Below are 21,549 nucleotides of genomic sequence, written 5' to 3'. Positions count from 1 at the left end.
GTAGTCGTGATCATCTGTTAAATCCCCGACCCACAGCGACTCCCGATGGCCAGGCCACAGAGGACAGCGCCTGGCTGGACCCCGCTGGACACGGGCAGCGGCTGCCATGGAGCCTCGCTCAGGAGTGACCCTGAAAGAGAGGGGGCGGGAGACCCTCCCAGGGCGCCGAGCCGCGGCCGTCCACGGGGCTGTCCCCTCCGCGCGGAGGGAGCTGCCCGGCTCCCAGGCTGGCCAGTGCTGGGGGCTGGGACGGAGCACCCACAGCTTGGTCCCGAGGGGGCCCCTCAGAGTGGACGCAGAGGATGACAGCGTCTGTGTACTGCGAGATGCTGTGGGAGGGCAGCGCTGCGGGGGGCCGGGCCCCTGGCTGCCAGTCGGCCGCCTTCTCCAGGGACCCCGTTGGCTGCAAGGCTGGGGGCTCTGCAGGGCGTCCCCTCGCCAAGGCTGGCCTGGCTGCTGCCCCTCCAGGCCTGGGGGGTGGGGGCTGCCCTCCCCCCTCCCCCTCCCTGGCCACAGCTCTGAAAACGGCTCCTTCAGTTTCCTGCTGGGATCCTGACTGGGAAAAGTTACTTTTTTAAGAAAGGCAAAATCAGTGCAAACATGTGGAAGGTAGAAGTAAAGGTACAAATGATCTATTGCTGAATAACGAACTGTCCAGAACCTCGGTGGCCTGAGACCACAGCCATTTAATTTGCTTGCTTTTCTCCAGCTCAGCAATGGGGCTGGGCTCAGCTGGGCGCATCTCCTGCCCACCCTGCCTGGGACACGGGGCCAGCGCGAGGGCCTCACTCCGTGTCTGGCTGTCCCTGAGGAGCTCGGGCTGCCTCTCACGGGGCCCCGTGAGGCCTGGGCAACATCACACACGGTCACTCCCACCCATTCTGTTGGAGCCGGCCACCAGGCCAGGCCAGGCCAGTGAGGGGGGGCACTGAGGAAGGGGGGGGCACTGAGGAAGAGGGGGGCACTGAGGAAGGGGGGGGCACTGGCACAATCCCTGCCCTTTGTACCTGTAGTGAAACAGACAAAAATAGTCTTGATCACTGGAGCCAAACAACACTGCTGTGAAAAAATGAGTAAAGGCGGGGGGGACCCCAAATCATTTGCAAGTCTAATAAAGAAAAAAACACAAAAATCATTAGGAATAAAAAATGGTGTAACAATGGATGAGAAGAGAATTTTAATATTTACAAAATCATACCAATACATTTGAAAGTCTAGATTAAATGGATGACTTTCTAGGAAAACATGAACTAAAAAATAAACTTCAGAAGACATGGACAACGTGAATAGACCAATAACCAGGGAAGAAGTCTCAACAGTATCAAAATACCTAACCCCCTGTGCTGGTTTGCTAATGCTGCTGGAATGCCAAACACCAGAGATGGACTGGCTTTTATAACGGGGGTTTATTTGGTTACAGTTACAGTCTTAAGGCCATAAAGTGTCCAAGGTAACACATCAGTGCGGTCGCAGTTGACTCGTCTGGGGGGGGGTGGCGGCCGGTTGCTAAATCCTAGGCTCTCAGGATTGCTTGGAGGGTACCGGCGGCGGGGGCTCTTTCCCGGAGGCGAGGGCGAGGCGGGGGACTTGGCCAGGTCCCCGGCGGGGTGGCGTGCAAAGTATGGAGGGCGGCGAGAAAGGAACAGGCGGGACACGGTTCTTTTAGGGTGAAGAAGCCAAGAGAGTTTATTAGGGGAGAGTACAAGCTTATATCGGGCGTTTAGAGGGCGGGGTAGCTGTAGAGGTTAAAGGCTTGGATTGGTTCTGAGAGGGCGCGGAGGTTGATTGAAAAGGGGCGAGAGTTGCTCCGGTAACGGTGTCTGGCAACAATGTATGCGCACTGGTGGTGATGGGAGTTGCACTGGCAACGGGGAGTGTCCGGGCAAGATAAGGGGGTGGGGAAAAGGCGGTTCCCTCCGGCAAGCCTCCCCTAACAGTGGTATTTTGGGTGAGGAAACGGGGCCTGCCTCTGGCCTCACTTTCGCAGGCCCGGGGGGCTGTGGAGGGCGCTGTCACCCGTGCCCACCACCCTCCCCAGGGGCTGATCAGGTCCCCCAGCCCAGGCCCGCCAAGTTGAAGCACGTAATCAGTGTCCCGCATTTCCCCCTTCTTTTCTAATTAAAGGAAGAAGCTTACCGGAGAGGCCCGCTAAGGGATGAGGGAAGGGGGAGGCCGGGGAGGGGAAAAAGGGGTTGACGGTGGCTCAGCGAGGCTGGAGCTCGGCGTTGGTGTGGCGCCCGGGCGCTCGACAGGGGCCTTGCTGCTTGCGGGATGGACGAGGGTGGGGGGTTTAAAGTTGGAGGTTCAGAGAAGCTGGAGCTCGAGGTTGGTGCGATGTTCAGGCGATCGAGAAGGGCCTCGCGGTCGGCGGGTTGACCGGTGGCGGTGAGGTCGCGGAGGGTTGGTTGTCATCTCGGAGTAGGGAGCGTCAGAGGTGGCGAGTCGCTGGTACTGGACTTGCACGAACGAGGAGAAAATAGCATCCGTTTGTTTCCTTACAAGCTGGACAATTCTGCGGATAATGCAGGGTCCTAAGGTGAGAGCTAGAATAATCATTAGTAGGGGGGCCGAGGAGAGGGAGGAGGTAAGGGAGGAGGGGGGTAAAGATGTGGGACCAATAGCTGGTGGCTTCACGGTCTCTTTTGCGTTGTTCCAGTCCCTCTCGGACCTTCTTTAGGCTGTCCTCGGCAAGACCCGTGGAATTGGCATATACACAGCACTCTTCTCCTAGGGCGGCGCAAAGGCCTCCTTCTTTGAGGAGAAGGTCGAGACCTCGGCGGTTTTGGAGCACGACCTCAGAGAGGGAATTGACAGAATTTTTAAGATGGGAAATAGCGTCTTGTAGGTGACGAATGTCCTCGTCAACAGCCGCCCGGAGGTGAGTTAGGGCGGAGCCTTGACTGGCTAATGCAGCGATTCCGGTGCCAGCGCCTGCAAGACCTAGGAGGGAGGCAATCGTGAGGACGGTGATGGGCTCTCGCTTTTGCAGTGGGGCAGAAGCTGCAGTTGTTTCCAGGCGGAGGAAGAAGTCTTCCTCGCTATGGTATAGGACCCTAGGGATGAGGACAATTAGGAGGCAAGTTTCATTAGTTGTATTGAGGTTTGCACGTTAAGGCAGGGGGTAAGTCCTGTAGAGGAGCAGAGCCATTGGGAGGAGTTACGAGGGATGAGAAATTTTGCAGAGCTGCTGGGAGATGAGTAGTCGGCACAAGCTGTGAGGTTGGGAGAGTTACTTGAGCGAGGGCGGATGCACTTTCCTGTAAAGGAGACTGAATGAAAGGTTAGGGGGACGGCAGAGGTATTCCAATTGCATTCCGAGGGGCTGTCCTCTGTGTTTTCTGAAAAGGAGAGGTTGGAGGCTACTGGCTCATACAGGGGGGAGGAAGTGGAGAGGCAAAGCCAATAAGAGGAGGTAAGATTAGGGTTGGAGGAATTCACTGAGGTGAAGGCCGCTTGGATAAGGCCGAGGAGGGGAGAAGAGTAGCGAGAGGAGTAGCGAGAGGGGGGTAGAGGAGGTCGGGGTGGTGGGGTTGGCGATGCGTTGTTTGCAGCCGAGGTGCGGTTTCCGGATGCGCTGCTTGTACTTGAGGTGCGGCTGGAGGGCTGTGGATTAAGGGGGTTAAGGACTTGGTTGGGACCTATGCCAGAGGGTGTATTTAATGCAGTATTTTGGCATGGTTGGCTTGCAGCCTCCTTTTTTATGAGAATAAGTGATCCTCGGTCGGCTCCTTTCTCATAGATTCTGAAGCCCCAAGTTCGACCGAGTAACCAGGAGGGATCAGTGAGGAGCTGCACTGTAAGATTAAGATGTGTGCAGTTGCCTGTAGGCGCAATGTGGTGGTGACCTCCATAAAGGCCCCAGTTAATGGGTTCATCAGATGGTTTGCAGTTAAAGGGGGCCCATCTTAAAGTTAGGTAATGATCAGTGGCGTAAGGCTTCCAAGCAGTGGCTAATGTTTCACACCCCCAATATGCACAGTAATATTGGTTGGGAGCATTGCAGTACTTACATAGCAAATGTATAAATGAATGAATATATATGTATATATATATATATACACACACACACATTTGAATACTTAATCTGTCTGGTATAGGCCAGTTTTGAAGAACTCCCACAAGTTTTGCTGCTTTTCCTATAACTACTGCCTTCACCATCAGAATTCCTAATCAAACCTACCCTTTTTGTTTGGGGCACCAAATCCGAAGACAGATTAATTTGCACCAGTAAACGTCAAGCTGCTTTCTTTCTTGAAAAACTAATGTTTAATGTAATGTCTGTTTGGATACTATTCGAAATTGTTGATTGCATGTGGTTAATGTTGCATTAGAGCACTTTGCAATTGCATAATTCATTAATGTTTTGTGAGCTTGCATTTGTGAGTTACTGGATGATCAGACTGAATTTGTCAAGTACTCCATTGTACATCTCGCCTAGATGTCAATGACTGCCAGTAATACACAGTTTGAAATGAAACTATCTAAATTTCTTGTTTTATCATACCTGTTATCTGTAAAACATTTGTAACTAGCTTTTTTAATTTATTACTTGAATTGTAGGATAGTGAATCACTAATTTTTAGTTGCTGAGGTTAGCATTTTAGTGATTACTAAGCGCTGTCAGTCTTTGGAAAAAAAGAACATATGTTTTGTATTTGAAGATCTCTGAAGAACCCGTTAGAATGGGCATGTATTCTAATTGTTTTATGTCACATGATTCGTGCTGTAGAAGAAACATGAATTTTGTTCAAAAAAGAGATGGATACCACTTGGTCTTTCCGAGTGGTAAGAATGATGTCACTGTTAATATACTGTATGTTTACATTTTATTTAAATTCAGTCTCCTGTGCATAGACTGATAACCTTCCCCCAAAACAACGGTGATCACAATTGTTTTCTAAAAACTTCTTAAAACTGCCACATTTGGCAGTAAAAATGCGTTTGCGTGTAATAGCCCAGAGATTTCTATATAGTTAAATGTCTAAAACGGTGAAATGTGCCACTTTGGCAAGTTACAGTGGCTTATGTTTTTCATAGTAAACTCAAATGAACTGCTATTTTTGATAGTAAATGTCATTTAATAGTGTATTTGCCATTTGAGCCTCACTGTAAAATTAATGCAGAGGAGAAAATTTTTAATGTAATCTTGATTTTACCTCATATATTGTACATTCCAAAAACTCTAAACTTTTTAAAGATTATAGATACACTACCAAACATATACCTTAAAATTGTATAAGGTTGAAATTCATACAAATGAAAAAATATAATCTCATAAAAAATACATAAACTGTGTAGCAAAAGTATCTTTAAAATCCAAGGAAAATAAAAGTTGTATCATTCTTTCTTGGAAAAAAAAAAAAAAAAAAAAAAAAAAGGGGGGGTTGATTATTGAGTAAAGAAAATGAGGTAAACCGTGGTCGCGAGGCCGAAGGAGATGGCGAGAATAGAAGGCAGGAGCCTCTAGTGGCGAGAGCAGTTTGGGGGGGGGCGGTCGCAAAGAGGCACACCGCGCGAAACAAAGAAACAAAGACACAAAGGACCACAGCAAAGTAATGGAGGGGAAGAGGGAAAGCTACTGGAGGAAGAGTGTTAGGAGGAATGGGGGGACATAGGAAGAGAAGACGAAAGGTAGTCGGGGGTAAGAGTTAGGTTAACGCGGGAAAGGAAGAGCGGCCCGGGCGCGGAGCGGCGTGGGAGAGGTGGCTCCAGACGTGGAGCGGCGAGGGAGAGGCGGCTCCGCGGGGCGGCGAGGGAGAGGCGGCCCTTACTTTGCAGGCGAGAAGGGGAGCTGGAGAGGCGTCCGGGCGAGCGGGTGGTTTTACTGGACCGCTGCGTGGAGAGGACTTTTAATTCCAGGGGCCCCACGTTGGGTGCCAGTTGCGGTCGCAGTTGACTCGTCTGGGGGGGGGTGGCGGCCGGTTGCTAAATCCTAGGCTCCCAGGATTGCTCGGAGGGTACCGGCGGCGGGGGCTCTTTCCCGGAGGCGAGGGCGAGGCGGGGGACTTGGCCAGGTCCCCGGCGGGGTGGCGTGCAAAGTATGGAGGGCGGCGAGAAAGGAACAGGCGGGACACGGTTCTTTTAGGGTGAAGAAGCCAAGAGAGTTTATTAGGGGAGAGTACAAGCTTATATTGGGCGTTTAGAGGGCGGGGTAGCTGTAGAGGTTAAAGGCTTGGATTGGTTCTGAGAGGGCGCGGAGGTTGATTGAAAAGGGGCGAGAGTTGCTCCGGTAACGGTGTCTGGCAACAATGTATGCGCACTGGTGGTGATGGGAGTTGCACTGGCAACGGGGAGTGTCCGGGCAAGATAAGGGGGTGGGGAAAAGGCGGTTCCCTCCGGCAAGCCTCCCCTAACAGTGGTATTTTGGGTGAGGAAATGGGGCCTGCCTCCGGCCTCACTTTCCCAGGCCCGGGGGGCTGTGGAGGGCGCTGTCGCCCGTGCCCACCACCCTCCCCAGGGGCTGATCAGGTCCCCCAGCCCAGGCCCGCCAAGTTGAAGCACGTAATCAGTGTCCCGCACATCAGCAATCGGGTACCTTCACTGGAGGATGGCCAATGGCATCTGGAAAACCTCTGTTAGCTGGGAAGGCACGTGGCTGGCATCTGCTCCAAAGTTCTGGTTTCAAAATGGCTTTCTCCCAGGATGTTCCTCTCTAGGCTGCAGTTCCTCAAAAATGTCATTCTCAGCTGCACTGAGTTCCCTCTGTTTGTCCGTTCATTTATATGGCTCCAGTGATTTAATTTACACCCACCCTGAATGGGCAGGCCCACACCTCCATGGAAATTATCCAGTTAGAGTCATCACCCACAGTTGGGTGGGGCACATCTCCATGGAAACACTCAAAGAATCACGCAAGATTACATCAAAGATAATGGTGTTTGGGGGACATAATACATTCAAACTGGCACACCCCCCCCCAAGAAAGACAGCACCCCCAGATCTTTTAAAGATATTTTACCAAACCTTCTAGAGCACACAGAGCCACGGACACTCATTCTGCAACCGCGGCCACATGGGGTTGCACTGCGGTGGTCTGAAGCTGCGTGCCCCAGGAGAGCACGTTCTGAAAGCTAATCCACTCCTGTGGTGTGAACCTATGGTGAGTGGGTTTTCATGAGGTTACTTCAGTTAAGATGTGGCCCAGGGTGGCTCCTACTCTCCTTACTGGAGGCCTTTACAATGGGGATGAAAACAGGGAAAGAGAGAAAGCCAGGGAAGCAAGAAGCTGCAAGCAACGAGAACCCAGAAGAGAAGGGGAGAACAGCACACGCCGCCATGTGCATTGCCGTAGAAAAGAAGGACAAATCGTCTGTCCTCTGCGGATCGGGCCTCAGGGAATCTCCCGAGAAGCCGTCATCACAGCCAGTGATGAGGAGCCAAGGATCGCCGGCAGCCGGTCTTCAGGAAGAAAGCATCGCCTTGATGGTGCCTTGATTTGGACATTTTCACAGTCTCAAAACTGTAAGCTTGTGAGCTAATAAATCTGCATTGTTAAAAGCCAGCCTGTTTCATGGTATATTGCTTTCAGCAGCCCAGGAAACTAACACAGGCCCTGCCTTCCAAACCAACAAGGACGCCTCAAAAAAAGGAAAACATACAGTGATCTCACAGACAACTGGAGATGCAAAACTCTGAAGTAAAATATTGGCAAATCAAATTTACCAGTATATTAAAATAATCATTCTTGATGATTAAGTTAGATTTATACTAGGAATTCAAGGTGTGTTCAACATTAAAAAGTGGCTTTAATTTAATTTATGACACTAAGACATAAATCATATAATCTTTTTAGAGAGATGCTAAAATTTTACTTTGATTAAATTTTAAAGCCCATGCCTAATAAAAATTCTTACTAAGTTTTAAGTAGCAGGCAACTTCGTTAATCGATGACAGGTATTTCCAGAAAGTGGCATGTTGAGGAACGAACTCTCCCGAGCCCCCACCCCCACCCCACCCCCACCTCCAGGTCCGCGGGGGGAAGAGGGCGCCCACCCTGGGTGGCAGTCGGCTCCCCCGGCAAGGAGCGGAAGGCGCTGCAGGTGTGGGAAAGAAGGACAAATCGGCGCCTTTGGCAGGAGGTCGCTTCTTGGAGACTGAGCCTGGTCGGTGTTTGCAGGCAGGAAATTTCCCACCACGCCCGGGAGGCCAGTGCCCGCCCCGGAGCCCCTCGCCACCACCTTCCCTCCGCCCGCCGGCTGCCCGCGCCCATCCCCGAGCCCCTCCCGAGCCTCCCCAGGATGGGGGGGGGCTGGCCAGGCGCCCCGAGGGCCCCCCACCCCCGGCCCCCCACCAGCCCCTGGCTCCGACGGATGGTCCCTCGGCTTCAGCCGCCCCGCCGTGGACTCCCGGGGCAGCAGGGGCGCCCCGGAGATGACCCCCCAACCGGCTGAGGACACCCCCAGAAAGTGGGCTCGAGGGGCCCAGCAGGACCCGGACTGCAACTGCCAGAGGCAGCCCCCACCTCGCGCGGGCCTTGGGTACCCCTCCCAGCCCCTCCACCCCCAGCCGGCCTCCGGGAAGTTGGGGTCCCGCTCCGCCCCGCCGCGCTGTCCGGGGAGGGAAGGGCGAGGGGAGGGGCGCCCGGAGCCCAGGCCGTGGGGAGCCCGTCGGGGCCGCTCCGCCCACCCCCCCAACCCCAGCGGAAGCCTCGCGGGAAGCGGCAGGTGTGGGCGATGGGGGGTCTGGGGGCGGGTCCCGGTTTGGGGGCTGCCCTCGGACCCGGCCCCCGGCTCTACGTGGCGGCCCCCCCGAGACTGCGCTTCCCAGGCGCCTTTGCCAGCGGCCTTCCAGAAGGTCCAGCCAAGGGGAGGCTCCGGGGGGCGGGCGCGGGGGTGCGGGCTCGAGGGGGCGGCGCCGGCACCCACCCACCCGGCCGGCAATGACGGACGCAGACCCCATCCGACCCGCAGGACCCCAGCACACGGCCCCACCCCGAAGGGAGGGCGTCCCCCGCTGCAGCCCGGGGCTCCCGGAGCTCCTTTCCCGCTGACGCGGATCTGTCCCGAAGGCCGCCCGCCACTGCCATCCACCCTGCCCTGCCGATCGGATGCGCGGGCCGCCCACGGCAGGCTGGACTCCAGAAACAGTGCTCACGGTGGCCTGTGTCTACTCGGCCTCCATCCATCGGCCTCCATGAATCAGCCTCCATCCATTCTGCCTCCATCCATTGGCCCCTGTCCACTGGCCTCCAACCACCTGGCCTCCATCCATCAGCCTCCATCCACCCGGCCTCCAGTCAGCTGTAGGGCTGACCGGTGGGTTTGGGACACTGCCCTGCATCTCTGCCAGCTACCTGACCCCTCCCCTCCTGTCCTCCCCTCACCCTCCCGGCCTGACAGCTGGAGTGGGGACAGGGGTTCCTGTCACCAAGTGCTCCCCTCTGGAGTTTGGGGGAGGGGCAGACAGCATTGTCAGTTGGCAATTCTTACCCCTGAACTGACCACACCTAAGGTCACTCCCAAGTAACCTAAAGCTGCCCCCACCTGGCTGCACAAAGCGTCCCTGCGTGGACATGAACCCAGCACAATGCACACCCAACAACTGCAGTTGAAAATCTTGCAAAAGAGGGGGTTTCCATAAAGTCCACACCGTGGCATGGGGGCACTGTCCAAGCCACCTGAGTCCTCAGTGAGGGGCCTGGACGGTGCCCATAGGTGCCCAGGGACAGCAAGGTGGCCGACAGAGGTTAAAAGAGGCCTCACACTGGACAGAAGAAGATGGCGGCATAAAGAGGAGTGGAAGTTAGTTCACCCCCGCCAGGAGCAACCAATAAACAACCAGGAATAACTAGTAAATGCTCTGGAATTGCGGTCGCAGTTGATTTGTCTGGGGGGGGGGGCGGCCGGTTGCTGAACCCTCGGCTCTCGGCGTTGCTCGGAGGGTACCGGCGGCGGGGGCTCTTTCCCGGAGGCGAGGGCGAGGCGGGGGACTGGGCCCGGTCCCCGGCGGAGGCGTGCAAGGTGTGGAGGGCGGCGAGAAGGGAAAGACAAGACACTCTTCCTCCAGTAGGGGTAGAACAAAAGGGGGGTTTTTTCAGGGGGGTAAAGCCAAGAGCGTTTATTAGGGGTGAGCACAGGTTATATAGGCTGGCATAGAGGGCGGGGGTTGTTACAAGCCAATGCTGAGGGGATAAAGGCTAGGATTGGTTCTGAGAGGGTGCAGAGGTTAGGATTGGTTCTAAGAGGGCACAGAGGTAGTTTGAAAAGGGGCGAGAGTTGCTCTGGCAACGGTGTCTGGCAACAATGTATGCGCACTGGTGGTGATGGGAGTTGCACTGGCAACGGGGAGTGTCCGGGCAAGATCAGGGGGTGGGGAAAAGGCGGTTCCCTCCGGCAAGCCTCCCCTAACGGTGGTATTTTGGGTGAGGAAATGGGGCCTGCCTCCGGCCTCACTTTCTCAGGCCTGGGGGGCTGCGGAGGGCGCTGTCGCCCGTGCCCACCACCCTCCCCAGGGGCTGATCAGGTCCCCCAGCCCAGGCCCGCCAAGTTGAAGCACGTAATCAGTGTCCCGCAGGAATGACTGCTGGGGGACAAGTGTGACTGTCCACACATCGTGCACCAACCCGGATTGGGAGGAATGCCTGAGATGGCAGCATGGAATCTGAGTAGAAACTGCGGATGCGAGCCGAGAGCCCCCTCCCTCACGGCAGTCTGAATTGCAAAGCCTCGTGGTGCTAGAGAGCAGCACTCTCTGAACAAGCGAATATACCTCAGTCCAGCTCCAGCTGGGGTTTTAATTGGGAAATGTGGACTGCTCAATGCAAGCTGCAAATCCCCAACAAGTAGACAGAGGCTCTTAGTGATGACTGACCTTAAAGAGCCAGGGGACTTCTCTGTCCCAGGAGGGGGAGCCCAGAGGACCAGGTGCTGTTTCTGACCAATGGGTGAAACTGGGGGCTGCGGACTGGCCCTGAAAGGGGGCTTTCTGTCCCTTTCTCTCTCTCTCAACCTGAGGGTCTCAGAGGAGAGAGGCACAGCCATTTTCAGTTTGCAGCACTCTGCAGTGGAGAAAGCCTTGGCCATTTTCAGTTTGCAGTGCTCTGACACAGACAAGGGTGGAGACAGCGGAGTCAGAGAGATGAAGCACCTAATTAAATGCAGATTAAAACTCCCTAGGGGGTCTGTCTTCCCTAAAAGGAAAGACGTGGTGCCCATCTCTATTACCCGCCTTCCATTCAGAACCAGACCCCAGAACCTGGGGGAAAACAGCCACATCTCCTTACAACAGTCTGGAGTGACAGGCTGACAGGCACCACCTGCTGGGCAAGTTAGGAAAAACACAGTGGCTAGAGGCCTCACAGGGGGTGTCAATCTTCTAAGACACACCCTCAGGGAAACCTGATACTGAATATTGTCCCCTTTTGGGACCTGAGTCCGGTTTGATCTGGGAAAACCTGATTGGAGTAACCAAGGAAACCAGATGCCTAGACAACAGAAAACTACAACCTACACTAAGAAAAATGAAGTTATGGCCCAGACAAAGGAACAGATTTACACTTCAACTGAGATACAGGAATTGAAACAACTAATTCTAAATCAATTCAAAAAGTTTAGGGAAGATATGGCAAAAGAGATGAAGCATATAGTGAAAACACTGGGAGTACATAAGGTAGAAATCGAAAGTTTGAAAAAACAACTGGCAGAATCTATGGAAATGAAAGGCACAACACAAGAGATGAAAGACACAATAGAGATATACAACAGCAGATCTCAAGAGGCAGAAGAAAACACTAAGGAACTAGAGAACAAGGCACCTGAAAGCCTACACACAAAAGAACAGATAGAGAAAAGAATGGAAAAATACAAACAACATCTCCAGGAACTTACAAGAAAAAATGAAATGCAGGAATGTGTGTGTCATTGGTGTCCCAGAAGGAGAAGAGAAAGGAAAAGAGGCAGAAGCAATAATAGAGGAAATAATCAATGAAAATTTCCCATCTCTTATGAAAGACATAAAATTGCAGATCCAAGAAGCTCAGTGTACCCCAAACAGAATAGACCCGAATAGGCCTACGCCAAGAGACTTAATAATCAGATTATCAAATGTCAAAGATAAAGAGAGAATCCTGAAAGCAGCAAGAGAAAAGCGATCCATTACATACAAAGGAAGCTTGATAAGACTATGTGTGGATTTCTCAGTGGAAACCATGGAGGCAAGAAGGAAGTGGTGTGATATATTTAAGACACTGAAAGAGAAAAAGCACCAACCAAGAATCCTATATCCAGCAAAACTGTCCTTCAAGTATGAGGGAGAGCTTAAAATATTGTCTGAGAAACAGGCAATGACAGAGTCTGTGAACAAGATACTTGCACTACCGGAAATACTAAAGGGAGTGCTATAGACGACTAGAAAAAGACAGGAGGGAGAGGTTTGGAACACGGTTTTGGGTGATGGTAGCACAGCAATGTAAGTACATTGAACAAAGATGACTGTGAGTCTGGTTGAAAGAGGAAGGTTAGGAGCATGTGAGACACCAGAAGGAAAGAGGAAAGATAAAGACTGGGATTGTATAACTCAGTGAAACCTAGAGTGCTCAACAACTGTGATGAGATGTACAAATATGTTTTTTTCATGAGGGAGAACAAATGAATGTCAGCCTTGCAATGTGTTAAAAATAGGGAGGTATTGGGGAAAAATAAAATTAATGCAAACTGGAGACTATAATTAGCAGAAACATTGTATTATGCTTCCTTGAATGTAACAAAGGCAATTTACCAAAGCTAAATGCATATAAGAGGGGGACATAAAGGAGGGGTATGGGACTCTTGGCATTGGTGATGTTGTCTGATTCTTTATTCTACTTTAGTTTAATGCTATCTTTCCTTTTGTTGCTTCCTAGCTGTCATGTTTGTTTTTTGTTGTTGTTGTTTTTCTTTTTCTTTAGTTTCTGTGACTTCTTTGACTCTTCCTCCTTCTTTGTGGAAGAAATGGAGATGTCTTTATATAGATAGTGGCAATGGTGCTGAATACATAAATATGTGACTATACGGGGAACCATCGATTGTTTACTTAGGATGGAATGCATGGTGTGTGAACAAAACTGTCTTTAAAAAAAAAAAACGGGTTGATGAAGAAAACTTGAGGGCACTATATTAAGTGAAATAAGACAGACACATAAAGGCAAATATTGCAGGGTCTCACTGATATGAACTAATTATAATATGTAAACTCACAGACATGAAATACAAGTTACCAGGATACAGAATGAGACTAAAGAATGGGGAGCAATTGCTTATTATGAGCAGAATGTTCACCTAGGGTGAACTTAAACATTTGAAAGTGGACAGAGGTGATGGTAGCATGTTGTGAGAATAACTAACAGTGCCGAATGGTGTGTGAAGGTGGTGGAAAGGGGAAGCTCAGAGTCACGAATGTCACCAGAAGGAAAGCTGGAAGTTAAAAGATGGGAATGTATAAAACAGTGACCCTTGTGGTGGACAATATCTGTGATTAACTGTACAAATATTAGAAAACTCTTTCATGAACCAGAACAATTGTATGACACTATAACTAGAAGTCAATAATAGAGGGGTACATAGGGAAAAAATATACCTAATGCAAAATATATATTACAGTTAGTAGTACTTCAACGTTCTTTCCTCAACAGTAACAAATGTACTAGACCAATACTGTAAGTCAACAATGGTGGGGGGCGGTTAGGGGTAAGGGAGGATTTGAGTTTCCTTTTCTTGTCTTTATTTCTTTTCTGGAGTAATGAAAATGTTCTAAAAATTGGAAAAAAAGTTAATTGTGGTGATGGATGCACAGCTGTATGATGGTACCAGGGAAAATTGATTGTACACTTTGGATCTTTGGATAATTGTATGGAATGAACAATCTCAATTTAAAAAAAAAAACAAAGAGGCCTCGCGAAGGGGGTGGTGTCCCCACAGATGTCCACAAACCCCAGCGCCTGGCTGGCCTGTCAGGAGTGGAAGGACCCAGAAGGGCAGCCAAGAATTGGCTGAATTAACTTTGTTAAATGGAAGATAAACATTAGTCAGTTTAATTTTTTTTTTTTTTTTAATAAAATCCCAAGTCACGATTTACTCTGGACTTTCGCCAAGTCCTCTTTAGTGGGCCCACTCTCTGTGGTGATTCCCTGCCCTGGCCGTGGGTGGGGTCCAGGGGAGAGGACAGGCGGCCCTGTGCCAGGAGGCTCCCCGCAAGGCCACGTGGGTCACCCCAAGCGTCCGCCTGTCCCCCCTCACTTCCTGGGGGCCAGTCGGCACCAGGCTCTCCTTCCCTGGGTGCCCCTCTCCACTGGGGTGCACATGGTGTGCCCCCTCCAGGGGGTCCCGCAGGACCTGGAGCCGAGGGGCTGCGGGTCAATCGTGCCCCCCCAAAATGACGTTCTCGTCCTCGGCCAGGTTCTGAGCACGTGACCTCATGCAGAAACCGAGTCAGTGCAGGTGGAATGGGGCACATCAGGGCGAGTTCGTGGGAGTGGGGTGGTTTCACTCCAACATAACCAGCGTCCTCGTGGGAAGGGGAGACAGACAGATGGACGGATGGATGGAGGAAAGGCCACAGGAAGTCAAGGCAGTCCCAGCAGGACTCCAGGGTGGGCCCCTGCTTAGGTGTTTGTGGAAGGGGAGGAAGGAATAACTGCGCCTGGTTTTTCACGAGAAAATGTCGCAGACCCTTTCCGCCCCAGGAGACCAGTTCTCTTTCCCACAAGAATCTGCATTTCGTCCCGGGCTGCCTGGTGGATTCTGAGACCCCCGCCCAGAGAACAGGGCTGATTCCAGGGGCAAGGGGAGAGTGGGGGGACCAGACTCGGCCAGGGGTGCAGGGGGGCTGGAACCCTGAACCTCGCCACATGGATCCGGGGCCACACGCTGCAGGCCCAGAGCCCCCCGGACTCAGCGCGTCCACAGAGGTTCCTCGGCCGTGTCCTGGGGGGTGGTCAGCGACCCCTCCACCTTGTCCGGCACTAAGATGTGCAGGACGAGCCTCCCTCTCAACCAGCCCTTCCCTGCAGAGCCAGTGGCCGGGGCACCTGGGAGCCGGGCCACAGTGTGGAAACCCAGGCTGGAGGCCGCACTCAGCCGGGCCCAGCATCCCTGCCCAAAGCCGTGGCTATGGCTAGGCCTCAGGTCAGCAGACTGGGCAGATCCTTGTGCCGGAACCACGTTAGGGAAGGAGTGGGCAGTGTCCACTGTGAGGCCCTCGAGGCCACCGTGTGCACCCCAGGAACCTCCCTCTGCAGGCACATTTGAGGGGCATCTGCCAGCCAGCACCCCGTGATTTGTCCGAAGCCAGGGACTCCGAGGGGAGTAGCCAGTCCCCAAGCCTGGCCTGGACCCGGGGCCCTCGGGTCTACACAGGGGCCCTGGCCACTGCTCCCCTCACACATCCAGAGTCTCCACAGTGCCCAGGATGAGGTCAGCAGCCGGACACGCCCTGGGATCTGCCCCGACGTCCCCTCAGCCTCTGACCCCAGGCCCTGCTCTCCGGTGTGGCTCCTGCAGAAGCGGGACGGGGTGCCGGCGGCCGAGCTGGCTCTGAGGAAGTCAGAGGCAAATCTGGTGCAACTGGAGAACGCACAGGGCACCCACCCTCTGACAGGTGTCTCACCCCGGCCTCCAGCCACACCCACAGCACCCACCAGGTGGAGGAGACCGCGGGGTGGGGAGGCCCCAACCGAGACCTGGGCGAGGCCACACGCTCTTCCCCACGCCTGCGGCGCTCTGCTGGGGGCTGCCGGCCGCGCTCGGGGTCCCCAGGCTGCGCCTCTGCCCTCGTCCCATGGCTGGGTCCTCTCCTTCCCCCCACCGTGACTCCGGGATCCCCTCTCTAGGGCCTCCAGTCCCTGGCGAAGACCCGCCCTGTTCATCGGCCCCACCTTGACCAGAAGCCCAGCTTCCCGGGGCCCTCCCTACGCGGGCTCGCCCTCGGGAGGGCTGAAGGCCCTGGGCCCGCGTCTGCGGGCCACCCGGCTCGCCCACCACCTGCCGCTGCCGGACCCCACCTGGGGCTGCCCCCTGCCCGCCGACGCCTGAAATGCCACGGCCGGGGACTGCCTTCGACCTCACCCCGAGAACGAGGACAGCCACCCCTGCCTGGCCAGGCAGGCCTGGAAAGCTCTGGAGACTCTGGTGGGATGAAGTGTCCCCCCAATTCCGTGTCCACCCAGGACTTGGGCAGGTGACCTTGTTTGGAAAGAGGGTCTGCACATTCGTGATCAAGTCCAGGTGGGGTCACACTCGAGCAGGGTGGATGACCCATGTCCTTATAGAAGACGGCCATCCAGACACAGAGGATGATGGAGGCAGAGACTGGGGGGACGCGGCCACAAGCCGGGAGGGGCGGGGAAGGACCCAGCCCACCTCTGGCCTCCAGGACCTCAGGGGACACCTTGCTGTGGGTTGAAGCCCCCAGTGTGTGGTTCTCGGTGACTCAGCTAGAGACCCTGTGCACTAAGGCAGCACCCAGCACGGGGGGCTTCTCACCGGGCCCCGCCTGCTCTGGGCACGTGGGGCAGGCTGCTGCACCCCACCCAGGGCCCACACCCGGCCCCCCAGCAGGAGGTGCTGGCAGGAGGCACCCGTGCCCTTCCCCGGGTGTGGGACAGGCACACGTCCCCAGGAAGGCGAGGTGACCCCACGGCCTTGGGGAGCGTCCCTCAGGCTGTTGGCTGAGTCGTGCAGCGAAGCCAGGGAGCCTCACGGGAGACCATCTGCTTGGATTCACATTTTACACCCTTAAGAACCATCCCAAGGGATAAAGTACTTTGATGTGTAATAAAAATCCAAGCAGTGCTACAAAAACCCCAGGCAACAGAGAGTCGTAATTTTGGAGTAAGGAAAGGCCAAATGACAGCCCCAAAGCCAACAGAGGAAAAGGCTGATTTATTTGACACCATAAAAATCCAACTTTTCTGCCCGGCAGACACCACCACAAGCACAAGATGCAGCGAACCAGTGAGGACTTGCAGCTTGGGTTGCAAAGCCCAGGTGGCAGGCCCCAGGGAGGACGCTCGGCTCCCGCCTGTGCTTGGAGAGGCCCTGGGAGCTGCGCCCCGTCCTGCAGCCCCACGTCGCCCTGGACTCCGCAGGCACCCCCCGCCTCGACACTGGCTCCCTCCCGGGCGGCCCCCACACCTGCTGCCTCAGTTTCTCTCTGGAGCCTCCACTGACGGCTCCACTCGCCCGGCCTCTAACTGCCCTTCCCTGACCTGGCTCCTTCGGGGCCTGTGCCTTGAGGCACTCCCAGAGGCCCAGGGCACCCACCCCACTGCCCAAGGGCACATCCCTGACCTCGTGACTCCCCTAACTGCTTTGTCCTTTCGCCTTTTGACTGTGAGTTCCCATGGCCCCAGCTTCCCCAACTCGGGCCTCCTCAGTGCCCTGGGCTGGCTCGGCCTCCCCAGCTGCAGATGGGGGCGGTGGGGTCCCCGCGTGGTCTCGGGCCTGCACCCTGACACCGAGGACCATGCCGGGTCCATCCAGAGGCCCCAGGACAGGGCCCTCTCACCGCCACCCTATCTCTAGGGTCCAGGGGGTAGGGGTGGGGGGACGCCGCACTTGGGCTTAACCACCCCCCAGCCATGAGGCCGCCCCATAATAGACCCATGGGGGGTGGCAGGTGATGGATGCATGGAGGCTAGAGGATGGGGGGACAGACAGACAGGCGGGTGATGCAGAAGGGTGACAGGTAGGTAGGTGGGTGGATACATGGATGGGTGGATGGACAGATGGATAAGACGGACAAGCCTGCTGGATCTGCTTCCCTGGTTACACCCACTATGGTAAGCAGCGGGAGGGCGGTGAGGTGGGCATGGGGTGGGGGATGGGGGGGCACGGCAGTCCCACGCACTCGTGGGTGCACCGGCCAGGGCTGCACAGGAAGGACAAGCATCGGGGACCCCTGGCCGGGGTCAGGGAGGGGAGGCGGCAGGGCAGCAATCTGGAGGCGGGGCCACTTGGCGGCCTTGACGTCCAGGCCCGGAGGGGCCGTCCGTGAGGGCGGGGGTGGGGGTGGTGGATGGGGCGGGGCCCCCCGAGACGTCTGGGGCCTAGGTCTGCCCTGCGGGGTCTCGCTCAGGCGCTCGGATGGCCCCGGAAGGAACCGAGGGCGCAGGCTCTGCTCCTGCGTCCCTGTGTGGCTCCCTCGGGGCCCGGACCCTCCCCTGCCTTCTGAGACTCTTCCTGGGAACTTGCAGCCAAGGGGAGGGAGAGCCCCCGGGAGGGGAGAGGGCTCGGTGGTCCTCGGGCCAGGCCCACACCCCCGCCCCACGCAGGTCCCCCAAAGTCCCCCAGGTGAGATCGGTGCCGCCTTGTCCAGCAAGGGCCCCTGCACCCGAGCTTAGGGAACTAGAACTCGTGGGAGACGTTGCTTGTTTTTACTGACTGTATTTAATGACCGATCATGGTTGTGAATTGTGTCTACTCTTCGGGGGCTGCAACATCAGAGGGGACGGTCAGCAGCGGTGCAGCCACACACCCACACTCGGAGGGGGCTCCTTGTGTGTCTCCCGGGGGACAGCCAGGCCGGCGAGGGGCACAGGCCTCACCCAGCGTCCGCCCTGGGCGCAGAGCAGAGGAAAGGCCGGCGGTGGGCGGCCGTGTGGCACTGTGCTCCCGGGCCACGGCCCGGGCCGCAGGGAGACGGGCCCTCCTCCACGGGGCCATTTCGGCCCAGGGCCACCTGCGTCCGAGCCATCAGCCGGGGTCTCCATCTCGGTCACTGAGCCCAAAGAGCCGGGGACAGGAGCTGAGGGCATGCTCATGCGGCTCCTGAAAATTCCAGAAGGGCTGCAGACGTTGAAGGAGAAGTACACGTTATTTTAGAAACTTAGGGGAAGTCAGGTGGGGTTTTATGGGAAGCCTTGGCCCAGTGTTTTTAAAATGTGCTTTATATCTGTCCTGCGATGCTCTGAAAATGGGACTTGTGTCAAGTATCAAAGCAGCTGTGTATGTTTAACTTGTGAATTGAAGTTTTAACCAGGAAAAAGACAGTGGCTATTTTTCCTAAATGAAATAACTTTCTTCTCATCCCCACCTTTCAAATTCTTTTCTGAAGATGGTGGTATCTGGGGCAAAAAAAAGTAGTTGAAAGCTTGTTTGCACAGTTTTTTTTCCCCGTGGAAATTGGAATCTATTTCCTTCGGTCTTGTAAAATAATTACCATCGCTGGGGCTGGTTCTCGGCTTTTCCCACCAGTTTCTAGCCTGTTTCAAGGGCTGCCTTCTGTCTGCAGTTGAGAGATGCAGAATTCAACGTGCTCTCCTGGCTTGGAAGCAAACCGAGAGGCACCATCCCTTTTCTAAAAAAAAAAAAAAAAAGAGTCACTGTGTCAAGAAACCAGCTGTAGTAAGGTGAAGTTAGTATCACCCTCGCCTGTGTGTTTTATCTATTATTTTGGTTGTTAATACGGTGTCACGGCCCAAGAAGGCTTTTGTAGCCAAAGGACTAAAGAAAGCACAGGACACGTTCTGAGACTTAAGCTTTTCTTATGGGGTTTACCTACAGGGTGGGAAGTCAAATCATGTCGCCCTGAAATCAGGAGCTTCTCTTAATGGATTCAGGAGCTGCTCTGAATGGTGGCCAGTTCAGAGCACAACGTGAAGATACACCGCACTTTGGGGGGCTGACATTCCAACGGGCATGAGAACATAAGGCAGGGAGCAGGGTCATGCAACGTAGGGAGGGGTTGATGGCAATCAACAGGGACCAGGGGAGGATTATAGATTATCTTGTGAAAACAGTATCTCAGGGAATCTCAGGGAGGAGGTAGTTTCGGGTATAGATTACATTTAGCACCTGATAGGAGAGTAGGTCAAACCCTAACTGTCCTAGGTCACACAAGGTGCTGTGTGCAGTCTGCAAGATACTTGGGGGCCTGGGGCTCCCACATATGGTGATAATTAAAAGACAAGGTAAATTTTAAATATTGAGATTGCTGATCTGTTGAGGTGGAATGACACCACCAAGCTCACATAAAACCAGCGGGGAAACAAAATAAATTGTGACTCTCCCTTGGGCCACCGCATTACATTCCCGCAGTGCTGAGGCCCTGGATATTTTCCAAAACCCACCCCAGCCCCTGGCTTTTTAAGTCCTCTTGGTTACAGAGAGAATCAAGAAAGAATTTTATTCCATGTTTTTCACACAAATGTGCAGTCTGTATAACCATGACTTCATAGTTGTGATCTCCATAGAAGCCTTTCTCTTTTTCTCACACTTAATGTTAGAACACCCCGCATCTCTAAGGTTTTGAAGCACTTTCAGTAGAGATGGTCTTTGTAAAGAGGTTGTTTTAAGTTTCCTAGGCCGATTAAGCAACACTATGAAATGGTTCAGATTAAACACTGGGGATTTCTTAGCTCACGGTTTCGGTGAAGGCGATGCTGTCTCCCCAGGGCTCAGGCACCCTGGGCCGCCTGCAGTTGTCACACGGCGGCACGTGACGGCGTCTCCGGGCTTCTCCCTTCCTGTGGTTTTCTCTCTCCCCACCACCCCTCTGAATTTTCTTCTCTTGTAAAGGGCTCCAGGAACAGGACTGAGACCCCTCCCGGTTGAGCCGGGCCACACCTCAACTGAGGTCCCCTCATCAGAAGGTCCCACTTACAGTGGGTCCACACCCGCAGGAGTGGACTGGCTTTAAGAACATGTTTTTCTGGGGTACACAGCTTCAAACCACCACAGAGGTAGTGGGAATGTTTTAACCATTGAGCACAACTCCCAAAGGTGCTTTATTTGTTCAACTCGAAGATATCACAGCAGAAAAAGTCATTCATTAGCAAAAGAACAGCTATCTTAAGCTGACAGCCTGCAAGTGTGCTGACTTCTGATTTTATCTTGAAGATTTTATGCCAATGCTTTTTTACTTACGAAGCACAGTCTCTGGAAGGTTCTTCCTAACTGCATTCTAGAGTTTAGCCTCCTAGGTCCTTCTGCCTGTGGTGTCTACCTTGGTGCATCTCAGGAGCCCTGCGGCGGAAAGACCTCAAGTTGAAGGTGAGAGAAGTTGAAACTAGATTATTAGCTTGTTAAAATGTTATGTGCATCTTGCTTAAGTTTTTGTTTGTTAATTTACATCCACCCAGTTGCACAGACAAGTTTGGAGGAAAAAAACTAAACATTTGCCCTATCACTGGGGATGAAGCTCCACGCTTCAGCTCCACGGAGCAGAAAACCCACCCCGGCGGCTCAGTGTCTGGCTAAGCGGTGCCTTTGGGGTTTTTGTGGTGATTTCAGGCACTTGCCAGCGGCACCGCAGGAAGCGGGACCGGCTGTGCCGAGCACTTTCCGAAACTCGGGCCTGGTGGAAGCGGCTTTCGGAGGACGTGAGGCCCAGGCGGGATGGACTCCCATGAGGCAGAGGCTGCTGGGCGCCCCCATTGTGGGCCGCCTGCCCACGTAGGAGGGGTGCCCCGGCCGCGACCAGCCCGTGCCCTCGGGAGGTGCCCGTGAGCCGGGCTGGAGGGGCCAGAGGCCAGGGACTCGGCCCGGGGGATGCAGAGCCCCAAGAGGAAGGGGCCGGGCCCCTCCACCACGGGAGAGCGCCCCCGGCAGTGGGGAGACGCTTTCTAGTGTTCAGGCC

The 21,549-nt window shown here is 54.3% G+C and overlaps 1 protein-coding gene across 1 annotated transcript; it reads left to right on the top strand.

The window, feature by feature from the left end:
- The first annotated feature begins 7,275 nt into the window (after positions 1-7,275).
- Positions 7,276-16,004, top strand: LOC119541366 (basic proline-rich protein-like). The gene is made up of 7 exons (XM_037845267.1): positions 7,276-7,365; positions 7,967-8,039; positions 8,117-9,254; positions 14,984-15,098; positions 15,363-15,514; positions 15,592-15,720; positions 15,803-16,004. Exons 1-7 carry the CDS (start codon positions 7,276-7,278, stop codon positions 16,002-16,004), a joined length of 1,899 nt encoding a protein of 632 aa, XP_037701195.1.
- Positions 16,005-21,549: the final 5,545 nt, after the last annotated feature.

Source organism: Choloepus didactylus, chromosome 1, assembly GCF_015220235.1.
Source record: "Choloepus didactylus isolate mChoDid1 chromosome 1, mChoDid1.pri, whole genome shotgun sequence".
Classification (NCBI taxonomy): domain Eukaryota; kingdom Metazoa; phylum Chordata; class Mammalia; order Pilosa; family Megalonychidae; genus Choloepus; species Choloepus didactylus.
The sequence above is the reverse complement of the archived record's forward strand: the minus strand, read 5'-3'. Positions and strand labels throughout refer to the sequence as shown.